The sequence below is a fragment of the Struthio camelus genome, chromosome 8 (assembly GCF_040807025.1).
Source record: "Struthio camelus isolate bStrCam1 chromosome 8, bStrCam1.hap1, whole genome shotgun sequence".
Taxonomy (NCBI): domain Eukaryota; kingdom Metazoa; phylum Chordata; class Aves; order Struthioniformes; family Struthionidae; genus Struthio; species Struthio camelus.
In genome coordinates, this window is record NC_090949.1 from 13,256,799 (window position 1) to 13,281,681 (window position 24,883).

General features: G+C 39.3%; 2 protein-coding genes across 32 annotated transcripts in view; one reads left to right on the forward strand and one right to left on the reverse strand.

The window, feature by feature from the left end:
• The first annotated feature begins 796 nt into the window (after positions 1-796).
• CLCC1 (chloride channel CLIC like 1) lies at positions 797-19,647 on the forward strand. Of its 27 annotated transcripts, none has more exons than XR_011142493.1 (14): positions 797-889; positions 1,597-1,671; positions 1,764-1,904; positions 4,086-4,181; positions 5,121-5,228; positions 5,898-6,119; positions 7,393-7,533; positions 8,952-9,045; positions 10,187-10,284; positions 10,365-10,511; positions 11,170-11,429; positions 11,943-12,184; positions 13,762-13,794; positions 16,623-19,647. XR_011142493.1 is itself a non-coding variant. In XM_068952154.1 (13 exons), exons 3-12 carry the CDS (start codon positions 1,773-1,775, stop codon positions 12,163-12,165), a joined length of 1,521 nt encoding a protein of 506 aa, XP_068808255.1. In that variant the 5' UTR covers positions 797-889; positions 1,597-1,671; positions 1,764-1,772; the 3' UTR covers positions 12,166-12,184; positions 16,623-19,647. The 27 variants fall into 27 exon arrangements, 8 of the variants coding, with proteins under 8 accessions (XP_068808255.1, XP_068808251.1, XP_068808253.1 ...); XR_011142488.1 differs by having other exon boundaries at positions 801-889; positions 11,170-11,463; positions 11,938-12,184; XR_011142489.1 differs by lacking the exon at positions 797-889 and adding an exon at positions 1,045-1,184 and having other exon boundaries at positions 11,170-11,463; positions 11,938-12,184.
• Positions 13,811-24,883, reverse strand: part of GPSM2 (G protein signaling modulator 2) — a 32,125-nt gene continuing 21,052 nt past the window's right edge. For all 5 annotated transcript variants that reach the window (XM_068952146.1, XM_068952148.1, XM_068952147.1 and 2 more), the window contains 11 exons: positions 24,249-24,391; positions 23,434-23,557; positions 23,030-23,145; positions 21,948-22,103; positions 21,023-21,131; positions 20,543-20,672; positions 19,825-19,895; positions 17,572-17,748; positions 16,605-16,767; positions 16,258-16,475; positions 13,811-14,436 (listed from right to left, as the gene is read on the reverse strand). In XM_068952146.1, coding sequence (XP_068808247.1) covers positions 14,272-14,436; positions 16,258-16,475; positions 16,605-16,767; positions 17,572-17,748; positions 19,825-19,895; positions 20,543-20,672; positions 21,023-21,131; positions 21,948-22,103; positions 23,030-23,145; positions 23,434-23,557; positions 24,249-24,391 — 1,572 coding nt within the window. In that variant the 3' untranslated portion in view covers positions 13,811-14,271. The remainder of the gene's footprint in view (positions 14,437-16,257; positions 16,476-16,604; positions 16,768-17,571; positions 17,749-19,824; positions 19,896-20,542; positions 20,673-21,022; positions 21,132-21,947; positions 22,104-23,029; positions 23,146-23,433; positions 23,558-24,248; positions 24,392-24,883) is intronic.

Sequence of the window (24,883 nt, forward strand, 5' to 3'; positions counted from 1 at the left end):
GCTTTGATGCTTTAATATAGATATATATGGTATAACCAAGTCTTGCCTGAAGTCCCATATCTTTGATACTGTTTTCAAATGCCGGACTTTGCAGAGCTCCAAGTAATACAGTAGCAGAGAGCTAGAACTCTGTCACTGTCCTGTGTTGGACACACAGGTAAGGGCCTAATGCTGCTCGGAGGAAAGCGTGACTTGCGGCTGTTCTGTTCCTCCCGCTGCAGATGTTCTGTAGGCTGGTCTGTGATCACAGCTGACAGACTGTTGTTAAATATCACTGCCCATTGCTAGTTACTAACTTTTTGTTTTTAATGGATTTTTTATTACAGCTTGTGTCTCTACGCAGCGGATCCGGCCCCACATCTGTTGTTTATGTCCTAGCTGCATTTAGTGTTTGGCTTTGCTTCGCAAAGCGGTTGCGGAAACCTGACCGCCAGGGCCGGAACCGCCCCGTGGTGCCGTCTGGCTGGAGCTGCAGCCGAGGAGCCGCCGCCACGGACGCCGGCGGGAGAAGAGGGAGGGCAGCCGGCCGGCGGGAGAGCGTTCCTGCCGCCGCCGCCGTCGGGCGCTGCTCTCGCACCGCCGGGCTGCAGCTGCGCTACAGCTGGGGGCAGAGAAAGGGCCCTGTCCCGCCGCCCCGCCCCGCCCCGCCCCCCTCGCTGTCTTGCTGCCGCTCTCGGGCAGCGGTCCGGCGCCCTCCGCCTCCTTCAGCTCTTCGCTCCGCTCCTGCCTGCCCCGCTCCCGGGGGGCCGAGGCGGGGCGAGGGTCCCCGCGGCGGCGGCGGCGGCGGGCGGGGCGCGGGGAGGGGCCGCAGCGGCGCCCTGCGCAGCCTGGGCGGGCGCGGCGCCGGCCGCCCTGCGGGGAGCAGCGGAGCGGAGCGGCCGCGGGCCGGGTAAGCGGGCCGGGCCCGTCTGCGGCCCTGGCGGCGCCGCCGCCGCGGGCTCCGGGCGGGGCCGCCCGCCGCTGGCGCGTGCCTCGGCGGCCGTTGGTGGCCGTTGGCGGCCGTTGGGGGGGCTGGAGGATGCTGAGGCCCGGCCGCGGCGCGTCATGGCCGGCCGGCCGCCTCGGAGCCCGCGGCGCCGGCCCGCTCCGAGCTTGTGGGAAAGAGCAGTGCCTCGGGAGAGGAGGGGAAGGCGGTTTAAAGAGGGCGGACGCGAACAAAGACGAACGCTTCTCGTCGTGTTACGGTAACTTGCGCGGCTGCGCCATGCAGCTGAGCGGGCGTTGTGCGGCCGAGGAGGCCTCGTTACTGCCGGGGCAGCTCCTCCGGCGGACACAGCAAAGATACTGGTGTATGAGCTGGAGTGTGCGGAGCGGAGCTCGCGCGGATAACGCAGGTTTCCTGCCCGCGGTCACCGCAGTGAAGGCAGCGATGTTTCATCAGGGCTTGCCAGACGAATTGCTGTAAAAATGCCGCCTTTGCATTATCTTGAAGTCCGGAGAATTCTGTACTGTTTTATCATACTTGGTAATGCTGAACTGTGCTCGTATAGCAGCTAGTATCTCAGCTAATAATTCTAGCTAGCTAGAAGGGTCTGGTCAATTACTACTGTTTAATTATTGCATGTTCCTTATTATTGTATGTTCTTTATTCTTCAGCGTTTTCTTTGGAAAAAATTGATACAAGTTAAGATTAACCTGTTTTATGGAGAGCTGAGTTCTTAAACGACATTGGTAAACATTTGTTTCGTGTTGTAAGATTGTTTCAATTTTCACACAGCACTTTTCAGCCTGCATTGAACCTGTGAATGTGTTGTTATATTCAGCAATACAGGATGCTGCTTGCCATGCTACTGTGGGCAGCTTTGCTGGTAGGAAATGGCGAAGTGCAAGATGATGAGTGGATTGACCCCACAGATATGCTCAATTATGATGCAGCCTCAGGAACAATGAGAAGACCTTACAAGGTGGAAAAAGTGCATGCGTATATGTCTCTCCCCATAATATCCCCCTGCCAAACCCTGCTAAAAGATTACCTTTACAATTGTGATATTAGGAAATGGTAGAATTAGGGACTTTTTATCTTACAGTTCTTTTGTGTTTATAGATTATGATGCAACTTTATAAGAATATGTCTTTTGTTAAAAATTGGAAGAAAAAGTACGGCTTTCTTGCTCTATGCCTTACAAAACACTGACTTGGGTGGTAGAGGGTGCTGTTATTTGTTAGACTACCTCTTTGCTTAATGTAGGTGCAGCGTGGATGAGCATGCATTAAACGAAGCAGAGAATTGGAAGAGAAAGAATTCAGCTGCCTTAACGGTGAACTATTGTAGATAGTTACCTTAGTGCTTTTTACTGATGAGTTTCTGTTGCACGCTCGTAAGTCACAGAAATCATACTTTCTAGCTTTTCACAAGCGGTGGTTGACTGGTTGTGCCTCCACAATCGCTTCCCTGAGCGGAAGCACGGGGTTAAACACCTCTTGCTAATTTCTCAAACATAGTGCTAAATATTTTGAAAATTAAGTTCCTATCTGATAAAAGTTGGGGTATTCAAATTAATGATTACTTTTGACTTGAATGATCCAGTTCCCCCACTAATACAGGAACAAACCCCATTCACGGGGTGAGAGAGTGTCATGAAGGTACATGGTCTGTATAAGTTCTGGTAGGGTGGTGCTGGGCATCAGAGTTTTCCGGAGGAAATTCAGAGTAGGCATTGAATGCTGTACTGTTAACAATCCATGAACACTGAGAAGAAGATGAAATATTGAAAAGTTAATTGTAATAAGTTGAATCAATTGTCTTGCATGAGAAGTGGGCAGTCTCATACATATATATCATGAGATACATATTATTTATACAACAATACTTGCCAGTTTATGGTACTGCGAAATGTTGCTGCATAGGCATTTTTCAGCTCTCAGGTTTGGTTTTGCAGTCTTGAATAATGTAGTTTAACATATTTTAGAACCTAATTTTCTGGAGCTTAAAGAAATGCAAACATGCGAACAGCATCATTTCTTCACTGTGTTCCTCCTCCCCCTGTCCCAAGTCTACTCCCTGATACTCATTAGCATCCATAAAATTCAGCAGCAACCTTCGGAGGCTTTAAACTTGCTACCCAACCTTCAGTAGCTTGAGATAACAAGGTAACAATAGCGTATGATGTACTCCTCTATTGACTCTATCGCTGTATTTTGTCTGCAAGTGACGTGAATGTTTTATCAATAGTTAGTGTAATCGGAATTGTAATCAGTCAGCCGGTAGTCATATTCAATGAAGGAAGCTTTCAGCTGTAAATATGTACCTTGAGGAATTTTATTGGACTATCGATATCTTTGTCAGACCTGCTTTAATTGAAAATTTTAGGAGTGGTATTGTTGCCTCCAGTGAGAGTAGAGTTGCATCTTAAAGGAGAAGGATAACTATTCAAGGTGAATCCTTCTTTCTAGGATTTCTCTTCTGCTCTGTAACGAGAGATTTTAGGCAGACAGGCTGTGCAGGCCAGCCTAACACTCAAAATAAAACTCCCAATTAGCATGTATTCACTGATTTCTGAAAAGTTGCACTTTCTTTTGGAGAGTCCTCAGTATGCATACCTGTTGGTGTAGAAGCGCTGCTGAAAGTGCAGCTGAACGATTTGTGGAGGACAAAATGGGAGGTTGTGTCAGAGGGAAGAGGGAACATGAAAGAAAAGGCAGGCAACAAGGAACGTAGCTTTGTGTTTGCTTTTAGTCTGCCTGGCTGGCTGGATGGGGAATCTTATCTGGCTGAAAACTGAGCGTTTACTTGCTGAGTCAGTTTTTAGCCAGTCTGGTTATCTAATCTGATGCGCTGCGTGGCTCATGTGATCACTAACACTCACAGGAGGGGAAAGAGCAGGTTGGGAAGGAAAGGCTGAAACCTCACTGTCTGTTGGTAGCATAGTTTTAGACGAGCTTAAAGCAGTTGTTCAGTTTGGAGCCTAAAATAACAACAGAGAGGCAATTGGAATTTCTTAGGGTGAGTATTAGCAAAAACGACCAACAATCAGTTTTTAGCTCCTTTTCAAGTCACCTGGCTGTGAAAGTATAACCGGATGTATTGATCAAATTCTTATGTACAATTTGATTACAAAAACGTGTTTCTCTTATGGTAATTCTAGGTAAGCTATCGTGATTCTGAGGATAAGAGTATGGATACAGTCAGTACTGAAAACTTACCGAGTTGCTCCAGGGAGGTAGATTCCTTGCGACAAAAGGTTTGTTATGTAACTTCAGAATATTTTCCAGTCTTTTTTATGACTTTTGCTTTCTGATGATACAGAGGCGCTGGATAGTACAGAGGAGGTGGATTGTTAGTATAGTTTGTGATAAACTGAGCATTATGTAGGGGAACCTCTTTAGATAACTTTACAGGGGAGACTGAAAGGGGTTTGAACTCGATTCCAAATTGCTGTTAGCTCTGACAAGTTCGGTTTCCTAGAACACTGTGACAGTGTAACAGAATTTGGTAGCAGTTACATTTTTCTGTTCGGTGTTGGTAGTTTAAATGTGTTGTGTTACTCCGTGGTGCAAAAAGCTAAGAAAACTGACCTTGCATTTAAATTGTTTCAGTCTGTTAGATTTGAAGCGGGTGGGTTGGGAGTATAAAATGTATATTTGTGGCAGGACCATAATGTACAAAGATTTCATGTAGCAGTGAAGCCCTCTGGGCTAATTTAAGACCCCACACTGCTGCTTCACTTGAGATCAGAAGGATGCAGTGATGCTTATGTAGCTACCAGGACTCCCACTTTCCTCAGCCTTTTGGATACCTAATGTGAGATGTGATTTTAATGTAATTTTAGTTACTTAGGTTGTTTTTTCAGTTATCTTTTTTTCTGATATAAACTTAAGATCTGGATCTCCTTAAATTTTTATTTCTTCTAGTCCTACTGAGGTTAGTACCCAGACCACTATATTTATGGATTTGAAATCTTCCATACTGGCCAGTCCTGTTAAAAGCAATTTGAAAACTTACTCTTCAGCAACTGTGTATGATTTTTTTTCTGGTGTGCTAATCACAGGATAATTGCTGAACTATAGAAATGTACATCTGGTAATCTGTAGTTAAAATACATTTTTTTTTTTTTTGTTCTCTTCCAAACAAGCTGATTTGAACAACAAGTGAATAAACTAACAATGTCTTTACATTGCAGGTTGAAGAATGTGAGAAGAAGAATGCCATATCACATGAAAGCCGTAGCTTTTATATTTTTAAGCGATACTTGAATAAGATTTTAAATGAAGCTGGAAAACTTGGCCTTGTAAGTATTTTGAACACTGATTAAAAATGAATTAAAATTCAAATTCCTACTTTAAATAATTAATACTTGATATTAGTGAAAAATACATATTCTGGGCTACTTTAAATTTAAATTAAAAGGAAGGGAATTGAACTGTAGAGAAAAAATGATAGATGGAAGCACGTGCATCCGGTTTTACTACTAGCGAGTTACTAGAATTTGTTCAGAGGGGACACAGTTGCCACCTGCTCCATAAAGCATCCAGAAGACGACTGTTGGAGTTCAGAATACAAGTTTAAATACCTGTTGATGGGATGCAGCTATAGTAATACTCTGTTCAGTTCATGTTAATGGTTGTTAAGTTTGTTAAAGCCAGATCTTTTTGTTTTGTTTTAGACCTTTCACTTTACTTGTCCAGTCATAGTAGCTTACTGCAGTTTGCATAAAAGAATCATGTCGTTATTTACTTCATTATAATGTCTTTGGATATTGTTCTTCTGTTTGGAAAAGATGATAGAGCTGCAGTGCGCTTTCCTTCCCACGGCCTTCATCCTGCAGTCTGTCACAAAAAGATGCGGGTCATAATGAGGGTGTATAATTAGGATTTTGCTTAGAGATACAGAATTTCTTGCCTACATCTATTTCCAAATAGACTTCTTTTAATCGTTGTTTTGTTTTGCTTTTATTCAGCCTGAGGAAAACACAGATAGCGTGCATTACGATGCTGAGATTATCCTTACAAAACAAACGTATTTGGAGATCCTCAAGTTTCTCAATGAGGAGACTTGGCAGTCGGGTGCTGTGGATGATGCGCTTAGTGATATTTTGATCAATTTTAAGCACCACGATTATAAAGCTTGGCATTGGAGATTTGAAGACACTTTTGGAATTGATCCACATAATATGCTTATGGTAAGAAAAGGAGAGAGGTGATTTTTTTAGATTACTGTTTTCTCCAGTTTCTTTGTGCAAGTCTAGCCAGTAAGTGTTACCATCTTAACTGCACATATAAAGCAGTTCTTTCCATCATACTTGCAGTGAGTCATTCACGGTGTTTCTTGATCCCTGAGGGTAGAGGTAATATATATTCGCTTGAGGTAAAAATTAAACTTGTTTCTTCCTGTGGTGGTCTTCTCTTATTGTAGCCTTACTTTTCTTTGGATATCTGGTATGCTTTCTGTTCTTTTGTTTTGTTTTTCTTCATTTTTGTGTGTTGTGTGATCCGTTAGACTCTACTTTCTGATCACTTAACAGTACAACTGTCAATTTTCCAGGCTTGTCTCTTGTTCAAACAGATGCTGGAGCTGTTGGTTTCAGCAGGAGCTGGGATGTATTTATACTGAGACAAGTACATATTTGAGGGCTTAGATTTTATAAGTTAGATCTGTTCATGCATTCTGTTGAAAAATTTTGTGTAATGCTTAAAAGAAGAAAGAGAGCATGACCATGTATGAAAAGTCAGACTCCTCTAAAACAGAATTACAAAGATTTTAAATAGTGCTAGACTGAGGATCTGTAATATGCTGAAGCTCTCCAAATAAGTCTTGAAAATTCAGAATATGCTTATATATTTTAGCTAAAAAGATCTTGAAAGTAGCCTTCTAGGGGTAGTGAAGTTTCTAGGGGTCCATGGAAGCCAAAAAAAGAAAAAAACACAAATCAAAGCAAACAAACAAACTTATTGTCAGTAGCTTAACTTTGCTATTAGGGGTCTGTAGACAGAAAAAGATTGTAAAGTGTTTTCCTAGGGTATTGCTACTGTTACTTAAATTATAGTTTTGTCTCTTAACCAAACTGCAGGCACTGGCATCAGTGATTCTGTAGTTCATACCAGGCATTGTGCTTCTGCAGCACAGAATGATTTAAATTCTATAATTTTTAAGTCTGATAGGTAATGTGACAAATATCATAAGAAATAAATAATCAAATATCGTACTAAAGAAGTGAGCATTTGTAACATAAGGTCGTGATAGGAATCACCACTAATAATAATGTAAAACTTGTCAGCTTTATTTTTTTTAATACTGCAGCCGATAGGCTGTAAAAACAAGGGAAAAGTCTCTGAACTGTTTCATGTAAACGAAGCTAGTAAAAGCAGAAACTGGAAATTGCTTCGTGTGTATTGGCAGTAAGCCTGGAAAATTCCAAGTCTGGATCATAAATTTTTTCCTGCTTTCTTTTTCAGATCCTCTTATGCTTAGTGTGCATTGTAATTATCGTAGCTACAGAGCTCTGGACACGTATTCATTGGTTTACTCAGCTAAAACGTGTTTTATTAATCAGTTTTCTGATCAGTTGTGCATGGAACTGGCTTTACTTGTATAAGGTAAGTTGTTCAGAAATCCTAACCGCGTCTAGACTTAACATTTTTACAGTTATCAGGGATTTGGGTTTTTTTGGCTTGTTCAGTTTATATAAAACAGTAATTAATAAAGGGATTAACATTTTATTTTGCATGTTGATGAGTTTATTAAGTTTAAAAAAACAACAAAAGAAACTCTGCCAACTTATGTCCTGCTGCAGAGGAACACAAAATTAATAAAGCGGTAGAACTGCAACTTCACTGTGGAAACATGAACTCTGTCTAAAGCAGCTTCTTAGGAAAGTCTTCTGGAAAAAAAAAATACTGTTGTTTGGTTGGTTGTCTGTTTGTTTCTGTCTCTCCAAAGATTCATTAGCTGAAAGTATATTTAATAGATGATATACTAAAGATAAATGCTTCATTTATGGTCATAAAGTAGCTGACTGTAGAATGGTATTGATTTTAATGAGGAGGAATTTGTCCCTTTAGGTCATAGCCCAGACACAAAATCTAGGTCCTCACATCTTGTCATCAGAACTTAATTGCAGTTCTTCAGAACATTACAATATTTGATTTGTTTTGGCAGACCAAGAATAGTAGAGTGCCAGAGATTAGAATGGCCCTTGAACATGAGTGGATTGCCATGGGAAGGACTTAGTGCGAGTCATTAAAGAACTGATGATTTGCTTATAAAAATTTTTTTTTTTTGATCAGTTGCAACTGCAAGACAAAATTGTAATCAGGACAGGTGTTTGTGTTAATAGGAATTATTTTTTAAAAGAGAGAAATGTCCCCATGTTTTAGTTAATAATTTCATGGTAGCGGTCTTTCTTCTCTCACTCCCCTCATCTGATCCAAACACGTTTTAAGGAAACTTAGTACCCAGTTGCTTTTGCCCTAAATTTATGTCTTTGATCTCCAAGTTGAGTGGTAATTCAAATGCCATTTGGAGAATAAATTAAAGGGATAGCCATCTTGATAGTTTTATCTGGTCCCAGGAAATTCTTAGGAATTAACTCTGTTAAGAGTTTGTTTAGGTAGCAAACTTTTTTTTTTTTTTTTATAGATATTCCTAGGTAATTAATTACACCAAACATGCTAAGAGTGAATAGTATTAGGTCAGGTTCAGCCTGTGCCCTGGGAATTGGAGGGAGGGATCTGGGTGGGGACAGATCTGAGCACGGAGCCTGCTTTGGCTCTGACCTTGGGCTGTCAAGCTGTGCTGGACGTTAGCTGACGTGTGGCTGATGGCGGGAACATTTTTATGATGGAAACAGTCAGTGCCTTTTGAAGAAAACTGCTTTCTTCCCAATTCAGAAACTTCATACTGTGTTCAGCTTGTGCAGATCAGCTTTTTCAGATTTGCAATCAAGCTTAGAAAGTCTTACAGATGATGGCAGCTCTATCTTCATTTCTTACAAGTAATTCTGATTCTTCTGCAGCTGGCCTTTGCACAACATCAAGCAGAAATTGCCAAAATGGGCCAGTTTGATAACATCTGTGCTGAGAAGTTGGACTGGAGTGGAAGTCTCATTGGTAAATGTTTAATTATTCTGTAGTAGTTTTTAAGACCGCAAAGCATTCAAAAGTTGCCAAGCCAGTAGTAAAATCCCATCAATAATTTATTCATGAATAGTAAGTGTGTTGAACCACCTTCTTCAGTGGTATATGATTACGTGGTGAAAAGGTCCTTCCATTCGACAGGACTTTCCTTTCTAGGCCTTTGAAGGAGAGCTGATCCACCGAATTGTTGTTTAGAGCATGTCATGGGGTTACTTCTCATCCTTAATACTTAACATACTGTCTTCTCTCATCCCGTGAGTGTTCTCCCTGTTCCTCTCCAGGACTATTCAGTGCACAGTTTATTCGAGAGAGGAGGGTAGAATTCAAGAAAAAGATTTCATCATCTTCCAAGCATGTGAATACAGCAGGCTTCAGAAACCTGATCAGTAACTGTTCATCCAGTTCTGTTATTGTATAGAGATGGTTGAATATTTTTTATTAGTCCATTGAATGTCATATCAGAAAGATTAATGGTGGCAGCTCTTAATGAGTGCCTGTTACGGTCTTTCCGCCGGTATTTATTGGTTATGAGTGCTGTATTTTGTCAAATTTCAAATTTGACTGCACAAAAATCAAACTGCAGAAATACTGAAGTCATACGTTATTTGTCCGCAGCTTAAAAGTCCCATTAAGGCCAAAGACTTTTTGCTTGTTAGTTATAGGTTTCTCTTGCAACAGTCTACCAAATATATGGGAGTTTTTTAAGCATACGTGAAAAGCTTGCAGCCTGAGAGATGAGTAATAACACTGGCAATTACTTCTGTTTCAGTGACTGTGGGAAAAATGCACCGAATGATGTTTCCACAGGCTAGGCTTATTTTTCTTCTGAGGCTTCTAGGAACTAAGTTCAGCTGCTGAAGAGATCTTTCTTGATTGAGCATGGAGGAAAAAACTCCGTTCCTTCCCTTTCCTTTCTGCCTTCCCTCTTCTTCCTGCTTGCCCATGACTGGATAAGCTATGCTGCCGTCCTAATTTGAGATTTTTAGAAATAGAGCTTTGAACCATATCTAGAAGAGTTCTGTTCCATCTGTAATTGAAATGCTATTTTCTGTCTTGCTACTGTGCTGTAAAATATGAAAAAAGTAGTAAAAACATTTTTCTGCTTTGACTGTAGAATGGCTCAGAAGTAAATGGACGTTTCAGGATGATCCCTGTCAGAAGTACTATGAAACTCTACTAGTAAATCCTATTTTGCTGGTTCCGCCGACAAAGGTATACACCAAATGTAAAGAGTTGGTTCATGTTTCTGTTTAATCAGTGACAATGCCGTTTTTCTGTTTATATTTTTCTAGGCATTGGCTATTACTTTCACCAACTTTGTAACTGAGCCTTTGAAGCATGTAGGACAAGGTATTGGTGAGTTCATCAAAGCACTCATGAAGGAGATACCATTGCTCCTGCAGGTTCCAGTACTAATCATAATGGCTCTAGCTGTTCTGGTTTGTATGCATTTATCTTATTATATTTAAAACATTGGCTTTACTTGTAATTATATTGTAAATTAAGTGTTTAAGTAAGTGTTATCATATAGAACTTATGTATTTTTTGTTTGTACTATTGAACAGATTTGTTAGAGCACATGAAATTCTAATGCACTGGGTTCAAGGGATTTCTTTTCTTGACAATATGTTTATAATAAATAGTTGATTTTGTTAATTAAAAATAGGGAAGTTTTAAATATAAACTGCATCTCTTTTACACATTTTACTCCACATTTCCCATGTGGAATAAAATACTAAGATAGCTTAAAATCCTGGATTCTGTGACAGTTTATTTCCAACTCAGTTTCCACCTCTTGCATAGTTACGAGTTGTTACACAATGATGCATGTAATTTGAATTTTGTATATGAAAGCATTGAGTTAGGCCCTCAGCATCTTTCTTACTGTAGCACCAAAGACAAAGTACAGCCTGGTAGCTGCTGCCAGTGTGGTCAGACGGCAGACAGCTTGAATTTTCTTGTAAGCATTCTGTTCATCTGAGCTTTTCCTTTAGTGTTTTTTGGCAATGTGACTTGGAACTTGGTGTGAAAACTGTAGGCTGCGAATGTTTTGGGTGTTTGTTCTTTTTTTTTTTTTTTTTTTTGCTTTCTCCACAGGGTTTCTGCTATGGTGCAGGATCATCACTCTCCATGTTAAGATATTTAACATCCTCTCAGAAGAAAATGCTTCCTCCACCTGACAGACAAGAGGAAAAAATAGACTTTAAGCAATATAATCCGAGTGATTCAGATAACTATCCTTTATGGAAGAAGCCTCATGTAAATAGAGGACCCTTTGACAGAGGAGATGCCTGTATGAGACCTGGAAACGGCAGCAGAAGCCCTGACATTTTCCATGCAAGCGATGAGCCAGATATGCAAGTAGAAGAGTCTCACAAACCAGAACCCAGTGTATGTTAGTCTAGGGGGTCTTTGAGCTTGGATTAAACTTACTAGACTTCAGCGTTATCTGCTGGACATGTTAAACAGCAAGCTTAATCCAAATCTTGGGGAGAGGAGTTAAGGAAGTGCCTGTTCCCCGATAGAATAGTCCTGTATAGGTTGTCTTAGGCTTATTTTGTTCTAAAAGAATACTGGGCAATGGTTAACAGTGGCAGGAAACTACCACTCTTAATTGGAGCACTTACTTTAGAGTAAAGGATTTAAATAACTTCTCTTTTGAGAGCTTAATACGCTGGGTAAAGATTACCCACAGAAGGGGAAAAAAAGTACAGTACAGTTTCCCCCCCAGGAAAAAAAAATGCCTATTATCCTTTACAGTTAGGAAATCTTGGGAGTTTTGCCCTTTGAGCTGAGATATACCCGAAGCACTGGACACTGTCACCTCAGATTGCTCGATTAATAGCTTATTATTAATTTTTACAGAACAGATTGCACACTGAGTCTGAAGTTTGTAGACTAGCAACTATCACAGCTGAATGCCTTACTGAAGAGCATGCACTTGAGCAGCAGAAACAGCAGACAGGCAAAGCAGAGCAAGAGGCCGGAGAGAACTGCAACCCTAATAAAAACCTAGAAGGGGAAAGTTCTACAACAGGAGCACCTGAAGAGAAGAAAGAGAGCAGGTCATATCAATCAAAGGAAGGAGACTGAGGAATCGCCAGCCTCGGCTGTAAGTTTTGGCTAAGCTTTGTTTGTCACATACTTGCTTGTTCTGCTCAAGTTCTCAAATGTAGAAAACAACAGCCGTAAGCTGATGAGAACTCATCTTTGGCCAGAGTATTAGCAAGAATAGCTGTAGGGTTTTAAACTGAGAGACTGAGTATACATGGCCGCTTTACTGTTCTTGGAACTTACTTAAAATAAACTTATTAAGTAAGATACTATAACCTTAGGTGGTTTATTATATAATATTAAATATAAACAGGCTTGTGGTGTTGCTGCTTGTCCTAAATCCAATTTGTGTACTATGTTTCAAGTAATACTTCCCTACCACACAATATCTAGTTTTAATATTCTGTGATCTAGCAAATGTTAGCCTACTCGGATAACTGTGAAACAGGTCAAAGTTGCTGCTGTTCACATAATAGTGCTGTAATAGAGTCAGACTAATTATAGCTCATGTAGAAGTCTCAGGACTAACTGTGTTTTATAGTCTTTAAAATCAGTTTTAAGTAGGGAGAATTGCTGCTTGTCAGCTCAGTTCTGGGAGATCTTAATGATTATATTCTAGTTTAATAATTTGCATAGGAGTAAGAAACTGATGTTGTACCAGTTTTCTTAGGGCCGTTCAAAGCTAGGCAGGCACTCGCCAACTTTAACAAACGGTACTAAAGATCAGCTTGATACAGTGAGGGCAACTCATGGTTTTGGAAAAACATGCTGGCATTTCTCCCTAAGCACAAGGAGGACAGTTTTAGTTCCATTAGAAGTCAAGTCTCAGTGCTAAAAAAAAGGCTGTAACAGAATGCGTGTAAGACTTTCAGTAACTGCAAAATAGTTTGACTCATGTATGTGGAGCCTGTGTCTGTTTAATTGTTATTGCAAAGCTGTTTTACTTTGACTCTAAAATGAACTCTGGATTCTTCTTGGGGAGTGGGGGGTTGGGGGTGGGGGTCTCCATTGACAATGGAGATAACTTCATTTATAAATACCTGAAGTGAACAGTTTTTCCACTTTTACTGTTACAGTCAGTGACCTTTAACGCAAGATACCCATATTTAAAACAACATACCCACCTCAGAGCTGAGAGCCACATCAGTGTAGGTATCCATCCAAGGGAATACTGAAAGTTACAGCTGTTTTTCCCCCCAAAAATACCCCAGCATAGTACACTGCCTTATCAACAGAAGAAGCGGCTGGGTCAGGTAACAGGCAGCATAGACAGATACATTTGTTGTTTGTAACACTGGAAATTCTCCTGCTGCAGGAATTATCTGTTGTCCATGGCAGCCCACGCTAAACTCCTACTAACCCAGTAACTCCCTGGTGAATGGAAGGCAACTGGTGCTGGAAACATACCACAAGCTGTAGACAGCATTGACACCTGTTATTTACAAACAAGTACATCATCCTAAACAGTTACTCCAGTTGTTTGTTTCCTAGATCATTCATCATGCTTGTATACTTAACTAAATATTACCAAAATAAGCCAAGCATGCTTTTAAAAGAATATTTTTTTGTATTAAACAGAAGTCAAACTAGCTTATTGAGAAGATTTTTTTTTCTTTTTTCTTAAATTGATTGCAGGAACACAGTTTGGAAGAAATAAAGACAGACTGAGTAAGTACTGAGGCTATTTATTTCTCAATTATTTTTATTTTTAAAAAAGTATAAAAGAAAGTAGACCTTTTTTTCCAGGGAAGTACAAATTAGGGGGAAAAAATCAAGTTTCCCTTAAAAAGAATATACAAACTTAGGTTTTACACTAGAGGGAGATAGATACCAGTAGAGGCCACACATCTGCAACAAGAGTACCTTGATGGAGAAGAAAATTCATATTAATGTTAAAAGACTACAGGCAGTAAAGAGGGAGATACAGTAGTCAGTAATTCCAGCAGACACTGCTAAAAGTAGCTGCCTCGTACAATGAGGAGTGGCAACCCTACCTTTAACTACAGGTCAGTGAGTGTGATGGTGCTGTTTATTTAAAGAAAAAAAAAAGACAAAATTACTAATTGCATTATTTTTTAAAACACATTTTTTCTGAGCAAACAAAAATGATAGTTGTTACTGTACAGAACGAGCCTGTTCCTTTCTTCAGCTAGAATTTGATCCTTTTATAGTTGTGGGTAAATAGACTCTTTGTTCATCCATCCTCTTAGCTTGTGATCGTAAAATGAGGCTGAAAAAATCCTCATCTGGTACAGTTGGTCCTTTTGCACATGATGGAGGAGCACATCTTTGATCATCCAGTCTGGAACCCTACAGAGAGACCAAGCAGTAATATTGCATATTTACATAACATATAAGTGAATAAAATAAGTGAAAAATTACTCCAAGTTCTTGTTTTCAGGTGTAAAACAATTACAAGTGTTTAATCTGAAAGCTTTGTTCCAAGTAATTGACCCTGCAGGGCCATCACACACCTTAAATGAAGTTACTAGGTTAAAGGTGCAAGTGTAGCTGAATTGGTTCATCAAAACCACCTGTCAGAGGTGTCTGAAAATACTATCATAATTTAGTTATCATTAATAGTGTAGAGCAAGATTTAAGTGTTCTTTGTCCAGAAAAAGAATTTTAGCATTGCTCTTTCATGTTTCTAGTTTGACAGTACAGAAAATATGGTTGTCCTCTGACATATCAGCCCTGTTCGTCGTCTTTAGGTTAAGGTTCTTCTCTTTTCTTAGAAGCTGTCCTGCAAATTACAGAAACAGGTCTTTCTCAGCTATTTTTCTTTAATTATTCAGGGAGTAAGAAAAATAGCTGTGGTGCTGTCAGATGTGGAAACACACTACTGAGAATTTTTTCCTCAGAAGGTTCTAGTACATTTTAACCACAGTGTTACAGACCACTTACTTTGTAGAAGATGTCTGAGATAGCTTCTGTGCTCATTTTACACAGCAGCCCCCCCCCCCCCCCCCAAAAAAAAAAAAAAAAAAAAAACAGTGAGATTTTACAAGCAGCAGCCTGTCAGACTAGCTTTGGCTGTGGACTGCAACCATCTACTGTCCATCCTTCGCTTCAGCTGGGAACGAGTACGTTCTGGCACTAACAAACAGGCTGCTGCCTAGCCAGCTGAAGAGGTACACGCTCACCTCAGAAACATGGGTTTGCAGTGTTCACTGAAAAGAAGCGATGGGACTTGACCAGAGTCACCTTTGAGACAGTATTTTCCACCACACCCATACAGAAGTCGGCAACATTGTCTTGCTACTGTTTAAAGCAGTAACATCGGTAATGGATGATGGGGGTTACATTTTTCTATTCCTATCTCAGTAAGCGCTGTCAGACATTACGTTACATGTCTGCTATAGATAGTGAATGGGAAGACTGGAAAAAATCCATTCCATTAATCTAGAGATTCTTGGCCTGACTGAGAACAGTAAACAAACAAAAGTTGCTGTTTCATCAGATTAATGAATGCCATCTCTGTAAAATCAGCATCAGATTCTGCTTCCTACCCAGGGTAACTCCTTACCTTTGGAAAAACTTTTGGTATCTGGATTATGTACTTTGAGATCCTTCCCAGCCCAGCAGATAAAATACCACGTCTGCAGTTCTTTGGTTATAACCTACTGTAATTGGTAATCGAACACACAATTTTTGTATATTACTATGATCTATTATTTCAGTGTACCATAACAGGAATGATAATCATTATCAAAACTACAAGTTTAATAGCGAATTCTTTCATTGGATGAGTTAGGAAGGCATCTGATACACTAGGAATCCTAACAAGTTAGATCTAAATGCTTTTTCTTCAAGTTGTTTTACCTATTCCTTTCAGTAACGTCACTTGTCTTCATCTTTTCAGCATACCTCCAGTTCATCATTTGTTATTTTAAATAGTTAACGTGGTATGCAGACTGAAGTTTACACTTGTTGAAGACTAGATAATTTGGGGGAAAAAAAAAAAAACCTTCAAAAGAATCAATTCTGGATCTTTATGTCCCTATCCCACAAACCAATTTATATCTTAACACACATGATAAGCATAGGAGCTTACCTGAAGAAACTAAACAGCAGGATACACACATCAAATCCCCAAAGACTCAGAATCTTAAGATTTTTTTTAAAACTTACCTGGCATTTTATCAGTATATCAAAGAAGTCATCATCTAGTTCTCTGTTGTTGCTTGCCATTAAGTGACCCAGGACTGACCGACTGTTGTGCTGATTAAGACGAAGTCCAGGCAGATTACTAAAGCTAGCGCGCTGGTCATCTAGACGACGGCTCTGTGAGCTAGCCAGTAGATCTAGAAATTCATCAGTGTGGGGTGAGACTACAGAAGCAGAAAAGGCTGGAGGAGGAGGAAGAAAAATAAATTAGCCTAGTTCCCTACCACAGTAGGTCTTGCATGCACATACATTTTTTAAGTAGTATGCGCCAGGAACTAAAGTCAGATACAGATGTTAACAAAAAAAATTACATTTCCTCATTGTTTTAGGTGGAGTAGAGGATGGGGCTACTGAAGCAGCTGAGAATCGGTTCTTCTCCTGGAAGTAGCATCTCTGATCATCCATCCTGTTGCTCTGGAATCGACTCAGCAGGTCAAAGAACCCTTCATCTGCCATTGTCTCTCGACTGTTTTTCTGAAGAGGACAGAAAAATTAGTGGGTATTTTGAACTCAAAAGCACCTACAACCAGGACAGCTGTATGGCAGTTTCGTTCTGGTAATATGTTCTTTATTTGAATATCGGAGACCCATTAAACACTAGTTTTCGGTCATCCTTTTTTTTTTTTTATAGATGGAGATTTATCCTAAAGTAATAAGAAATGCTAACAATATGGCAAACATTTTTTAAAGGTAAAATCTATTAGAAGCATCTCATTCTCTGAAACGGAGAGAACTGGTACTCTGATCATTACAACAGGAGTTTTCTGCTCAGCTATTAATGTACCAAAACCCAAGTGCCCATCAAGAAGAAAACAAGAGAGCAGTAATGAACAATTTCCAATTGCTCCTCAGGTGTATGGTTCTCTCATTTAGATCAGATGATGCAATTCTTCTTATTTTTAACTGACTTCTGCAATGACCTATTATAAAATATTTATCAGAAAATAAAAAAGTTCCACTGGTTGATTTTTAGCCAAGCTTGACAGGGAGTAGGAGTCAAAAAAACTAGATTTTGGTACGTTTGGAGAAACATGGGCTGAAAGAGATTCTAGAAATAAAAAATATGTGCCAGCTGACCTACAACTTTAGAAAATCCTCCAGGAAAAAAAAAACATTCTAATACTGGGAAAAGCTTAAAGTTATCATCCTCCATGAGACATCTGTAAAATGGCAGATTCTACACTGATTCAGAGTGATATTGTTTAAATTAAGTAAATGAGTAAAACTAAAATGGACACCTGCAAGAATTTTAAAAAAGGCTACAATCCCCGAACCTACCCTTTGAGAGTTTGGTAGTCGATGATCAATAGAATTACTGGCATCCTGCAAAACTTTAGAAGTGGTGCTGGTTTTGTACTTTTTGCCTTTTAGTCGATTTACAAAATGCAGCTTTGCTGAAGGTTTGGCCACCAGTGGTTTCTGTTTAGCAAGAATCTCACTGTTCCAGTTCTGAACCTAAGAAAACAAGAGTCATGAAATTAACCCTTTTAATTTTAATTACATTACCCTGATGCCTGTGGTGTTAGTTGCTTCTTTTCCTCCCCAAAGTGAAGCAGCTTTACATTATTTAGTTTGTCCAGCCACTGGGTGGTGAAAACTTAGCTTTTGGTTTTTATCACGTGACATAGGATTATTGAGATCTTATTTACCTGAAGCAGGTTAGTACTTTTGTTACTGATCAGTCTCTTAACTGAACCACAGTGGGGTGCCTGACTGACTAAAATGTGGTTAAATGGTGTATACTCTGAAGTTTTCCTTAGTGATTGCAGTGCAGCAAATGTAGTTAATATGACTGCTAAAATTGAGGTACAGGTGGCAGTTGCCACGTGACATTCTGACACTTGAAAAAAAATCCATGGCTTTAAAGTGGGAGGGCACGGCAAACCTTTGTACTTGGCAGATACTCAACCAGCCTTCTGTGGAGTCCTTTATATACACAGAATTCCCAATAAAGTTTGAAAAGGCAGCGTGAGAAGAATGCAAGCACAGCCTGACTTTATCAACCTGACAGATTTCCCATAATTTCTCTTCTAAAATAATTATCCACAAAACAGATAATCTACAAACGACAATCTTCTATAAAAAATAAATGAAAACCTTTTTTTTTTTTCTTGATTCAACATCAGAAATTGTTACCATAAGGACAAATTGGTCATCAGCAACACTGCCTACCAAAATGGAATTACCTTTAAAGGCTTAAGTTCAACACACAGATTCCAACTCTGAGAAGACTGTGTAGCAAGCATACAATCAAACCAGAACGCTTGAGCCATATGTTCTGTTTTATAGCAAAAACATTCATGGAATGAGTGTCCAGATTCTACTACAAGATGATCTTGAAAAAAGCCCTTTACTAAAAGCTAAGCTGTGATACTAGGTTAATGCTTTATCATAAAATCCACGTGAAACATTTTAGTATATTTAGGGCACAAACTATCACACAATATTTTGAAAGATGATAGCACAGAAAGAGAGATTTGGAGAGCAATAAAACACAGCTGGTAATAACCAAAAGCTTAGATGGTCCCTGTAGAGAAACAAGTCTGGAATAAAACCCAGACTCATTTTAAATCCGTGCCCAGAGAAGCTCTGCGCGTTAGCGCTAACTTCAGCTGTACCAACTGTCTTGATGTAAGCTCTGAGGAGATTTAATTTACTATGTGATAAACATGATGACAGGCTTTGTATCGTTTGAAGAGATGGGAACTGGATATCCCAATATGGAGGCAGAGATTGCAATTTCAGTCTACCAGTAGCGTCATCTACATAAACTGCCAGCTTACCTTTTAAGGGCAGGTGGAATTTAAAGGAGGTCTCTCTCAAGATTCACACAAGAACTGGGATCAGGAACACCCAGCCCTAAGAGATTTTTGTGACTTGGGGGAAGTCACTTTCCCTCTCTGTAACTCAGGTTCAGCATTTCTGAAATACTGTCTTGACTCAAGATGGGTGTTGAAACAATGGCTTGCAAGCTGAGTTGAAATCCCAGAGTGAAAAAACACTTACCTGTAGTTTAAGTGCCTATAAAATGATTGCAGCCAAAGCAAAATTGTTCAAAGCAGCTCTCTGATCGAAAGCTTAAGACGTTTAACTGTGAATCACTTTTATGCTGCAAACCTCAAGCTGCTTTTAAAAAGGAGATGAAAAGAATTCCTCTGCTGTGCACTGCCTGCAGGACCCTATTCTTTCTTCTGCTCGAGGGGAATAAAGCAAGCTATCCACAAATCATTATATATGCAAGATGCTGATTGTTACCTACCTGGCAACAGTATTATTTGTCGCATCTAATTGTTAGACCTGCTTTTACTTAATTCTTAGGATCATCTAAATTAAAGGGGATGCAAACGACACAGAGTTCAAAGTTCTGCTGACTTCTTTCAAAGTAGTTAAGTACAAAACTTCTGACTAGCTTGTCCTAGAGCCTATCCTGTCATTTTAACACGAGTAATAAGAGCAGATTCGTAACTTAAAACTCTTAGAAACGTTTCATTGCAATCTTACTAGAGGAACAGAAAGAAGAAAAGTGCCAACCTTTTCTGGTGTTAATTTCATAAGTTCCATGTTTTCCATACTGTGACGGCGTCCTACTCTCGGTCTGGTACCTTCAAGAAAGAGACTAGTTCATCCTTTTATCATTAAGATTTATGGTGTTACCTTCAAAGCTGGGCTCTGGTTATATTCATCTAAGCTCCAAGAGTCCCCAATTCTGAGTTCCAAACTGGTGCAGTTAAACTTACCAGCAGAGAGTAAATAGCCATTAGTATGAACGGCCTACAACCCACAAATTTAAGCTACATAAGCAGTGCTTTCTTGGGACACAGAGAAGGACCATGGAGCTATCATCAAATGAACCAGCTTCTACTGTAAGGCTAGTGTTGCTAAGACGACAGGAAGAAAAGACATAATTTGGCAGCAAGTAGACAAATTTCTCCCATTATAAAATAAGGAATAGTTAGAATCTCAAGACTGTTCACGTGAAGAAACTAAGCAGTAACCTGTGATTCACAACGTAAATCCTCCAAAAAATAAGGGGCTAAAGGGATCCCATATTGCAAAAATAACCATTACACAAAGAATTATTTTTTGCTCATTGGGGGGGGGGGAGGAGGAAATGCATGTATAACCACCTGAAGTTTGTGCCTTCATCGCCACAAAAAAAAAAAAAACACACACACACACAAATAAGGGGAAAAAAATGTTCACAGTGTTAAGTTCACTGTTAAAAAGTATTCTGTAAATAAACACATACCATTCAAACTGTTATCAGCCACATGGTTTTCTGACATCATGGAGTTATTTGTGCTATAGCTCAGTCCAAGAACCATTTGCAGATCTGAGAGATTAAGTCTAGCAGTGAGTTCTCCACTTCTGTCTCCTACCTGCAGCCAAATAAATTAAGTAGATCTAGTACTGCAGTAATATATATACATACATAAATATAAAGCAAACATCTTGTCCCCTCGATCCCTGGTTGAAAACAGAGAATCAACTGTTTATTGTATTTTAATGTAAAATTTAAAGCAGGGTACAAACCGGAGCCTAAAATAATCTTTGCTAGGCTATTAACTTTGACCCCATGCTGGCAGTATTGGAATCAACCACTTTAGACATTATTCAAAATCTACGCCATTATTCAGTATCACGTGCATGGACCCACCTCTGTAACACGCACTACGCAGTGAGAACAAAAACCAAGCAGCCAGCATATGTGAGTGTGCAAAAATCATACCTCTCTTGAAATCTCCAAGTGCCTTTCTGCAAAATGTATTGCTTGCTCATGATTTCCCAGAGCAGTGTATGCATTCCCTAAACTCCAGCATGCTCTTCCTTCACCAATTCTGCAAAAAAATGAACAAATTTCATAAGCACATTGTCCATTACTATCTGAACACTAGGGGTCAGGTTTTCTTAACGTTACCACAATAGCATGGCTGTACCAAGAAAATTAAGATTCCCATCAGAAACTATGCCAACACCAATGCATTAAAGTATCTTAAAGAAGTGTGATCGGGGTAGGAGCATAAATGAAAACAATTCTCATCAAATCTTTGATTTTTAAACTCACAGCGCACACAACTCATTCCTTTCAGCTTTGCAAGCATTATATATAGCAAATGGTTCCTTAGACTACATACCTGCCGCCCCAAGACTTTAAAAAAAAAAAAAAAAAGTGTTTGCATTTAACAAAATTTTAGTTGCACCCAGTATTACAGAAAAACTCAGAAATCACGGTTTTAACACAAGCATTACTTGCTAGTGTACTTACTCTTCTCCCTCCTTCCTTTTCCTCGTTTATGGAAAAGCAAAAGATACCTATTCTTGTGAAGGTGCGCAAAATGACTAGAATCAAGTCCTAGAAAACAGAGATCTGCTTTTTTTTCCCCCCCCTTAATTTATAAAGAAAATACTGACACAAGATGTGGAGACAGTCATTCATCAATGCTGTAATAAAACTGAAGAAAGGCATCTTTCATCTCAGACTCATTAACTGAAATACCTTCAAGAGTATATTTTTCTCCATTTGAAAAGTGAAACTCATCGTTATAGGGAATTCACATTAATTCAGATGTCATATATAGAACAAAGCAGAGCTAAAAGATAACAAGATTTGGTTCAGGTGTCATGTATGCATGAAACAATCTGTCAGGGCTTACTTATCATTTAATTCCTGAGCAATCACAAGGTGTTTCAAATGATAATCAATTGCTTTTTCATAGTCTTGAAGCAAAGTGTATGTGTTTCCAAGGCTGTAGCAGGCCTGTGCTTCCACAGCTCTGTCTTTAAGCTGTCGAGCCAGCTGCAATGTCCTCCTAAAAGAAAGAGTTAGTCACCTCAAAAATCACTGCAAAGAAAAGTTTTAAGAAGTATACTTGCACAACTAAAAATCAGCTACACAAATTAAACAAGTTGGGTCACTACGCTGGTAAATTAGCTGCTAATAAATTACTGTAAAATTTTACAAGATTTTAAGTGTCTGTCTTCCACTTTCCTCCCCTGTACCACTGTCCGCTTACTTCATTAGGGAGCAGACTAGTCCCTTAAACTGCATCTCCTAATTTTAATCAGTTGCTTCATCAAGAATTTATAGCAGTTTTCCTCACAGCATGGACTTGACACAGTTTAGTATCAACATTAAAATACATATCACATACTCTCCATCAATAGGAGCAATATAGTACCTGTAACCACCAAGCCAGCTTATCCTTGCTAGTTAAGAGGAATTTGAGAGCTAAGCAGCTTCTGCTCAGTATTCAGGCTTTTTTCCTATTTTCAAGAACAGGCAGCCCTGAATTTCATGGAAGATAGTAATGCCTATACTGCATCTTTGCACAGCATACATTTTCCTAAGTTACAGCAGCAACAACTGGTTGTACTGAGGACATGAAGAAAAATTCTGGATTAAAAATACAGGCCAAATGTTGCCATGCACTACCTATGTTAAAGTCTACTCAGATCACTCCAGAATGTAGTTAAGACCTAAGGCAGTAATGTTTAATCTGTAAAACAACAACAAATAGACGTGTATTACAGAAGGATGTCTACAGTGTTGAGAAGAATCTATTTAAAGTAACAAAAAAGTTAAAAGACAAAAAAAAAATTTGCTAAACAAACACAATTCTTTTCTAAGTATATTCTAAAGAGATGGCTGTTCTACAGTCAGCTAAAGTGTTACGCACAAGAAAAGTTAAAAAGTGCAGGAAGAGATGTAAGTTACAATTATAAGCAGTCGACTAACTTGTAGTATTCAGAAGCAGTTTCGAATTCACCCAGGAATATGTAGGCATTTCCAAGATTGCTGTATGCTCTTCTTTCAGCTGAGGTATCACCAAATTCTTTTGCAATTAATAGACGCTTAAAAATATTAAATAATTGCATTAATTACTCAGCTTTGCATTTCATAACACACACACTGGCATGCAAGAATGCACGCCCATAGTTCTTCCACTGCGTAGAGTATCTGTTCTTTAGGCCAACACTTGAAAAGAGCAGCCAGACTTAAAGCTATGCCATTAAGATTTAAAGCCTAACTTGCACTAAAAAACTTGCAAGATCCAACCCAACATACATACACAAGATCAATAGCAATTAGCGATATTTTGTTAGAATGAACTAACAGTCCATTCTAGTGGATCTCTGTACCTGTTCGTGGGCTATAACTGCACTCCTGAAGTTCCCGAGAAGATAGTGTGTATTTCCCAGATTTCCAAAGGCACGCCCTTGCGCAGCTCTATCACCCAGCTCTGTGACTATTGTCAGGTTTTCCCTGATTTGAGAAAAGTGAGGCAAGGGGGAAGAGTAGCAACTTGTAAGTTATGTTTTCACATAGTCATTTGAACAAAAAAATTTCTTCCTTTCGTTTATATAAAGGAAGAGGCAGAGGTATTCTACTTTGGCCTATTTTAATTGCCTTTATGCAACCATAAATTTCCCACTAAGCAGGAAGCGTTTCCTGTGAGATACTGAAGTTTTTTATTTCATTCTCACACAAGCTGGTGTGCTTGTTTCCAGCAAAGGACCTACGTTTGCTCAACATCCACTACTAGTTTGAAAGCGGATATTCTCCCGTGAAAGAAAGGTAAGTACTGCATATGCCACAAAAATCCGTGAACTGAAGTTACTGGAAGTAAGACAATCTCAACTCAAGTGCAGTTATACCAAGGCCCTGTTACTGTGTCAGTTTGGTTCTAAAAGTAAGACAGGACTCTAGTATAAGCGAAAGGACTTGGGAATAAGAGGTACACTAAAACTCAGGGCAGAACAAAGAAAAGTCCACTCTCCGTTTTAAAAGGAAAAAATTCTCAAGTACCACTGCTCTGAGTACACGCGTGCCACTGCTTGCAAAATAAGCAGCGCTGTTTTACAGCTTAGTTCATGTCACCAAGAAATCTCCCACTATTTTAATGAATTCGATGATCGCATCCTCTCAATCGTTGACATCTAAAGCTACTACTTACTCATAATAATTTGCAGCTTTTTCTAACGCATTTTTCACATCATCTGGAAGTTCCCCTGGATCATGAGTCCCTGCACAAGCTACGTTTTTCCCTTTAGAGTGATACACATTTCCCAGATTATAAAGTGCTCTTGCTTCTCCCACCTAAAACAAAAGCAATGTGTTAATAGGGCTCTAAAACTTCATGCTTTAGGCTGGTGTCTCACATCCTAACAACAGTTAGCACAATCCACAGAAGGAGAAAAAGGTTAAGTGGTTGTCAACAGAGGCTCCGACCTTTCTGAACATGCTCACGTCGTCACCCACCTTACTCCCACTCGGCCATATCTTTCAATTAAATTGTTTGCTTACTATTCCCTTTGAAGGTGTGAGATACATAAGAATTCTTGAGTCCAATTATCTTTAAAAACTAAATAAAATGCAGGATAATATTTATAAATCTGGATCCTGTAGTCTTCTAGGTGCAAACAATCCTCTTAAACCTAACAGATTCTCATTATTTAGAAGTAATTGAATGCTCAGTATTTAATTCCCCTCTGAAAAGTGACATATTCATCTTACTACCAATACCAAGGGGGTTGTTAATACACATGGTTTATAGTAATACATAGTTTACTTCCAGATTCCTAAGCAGTT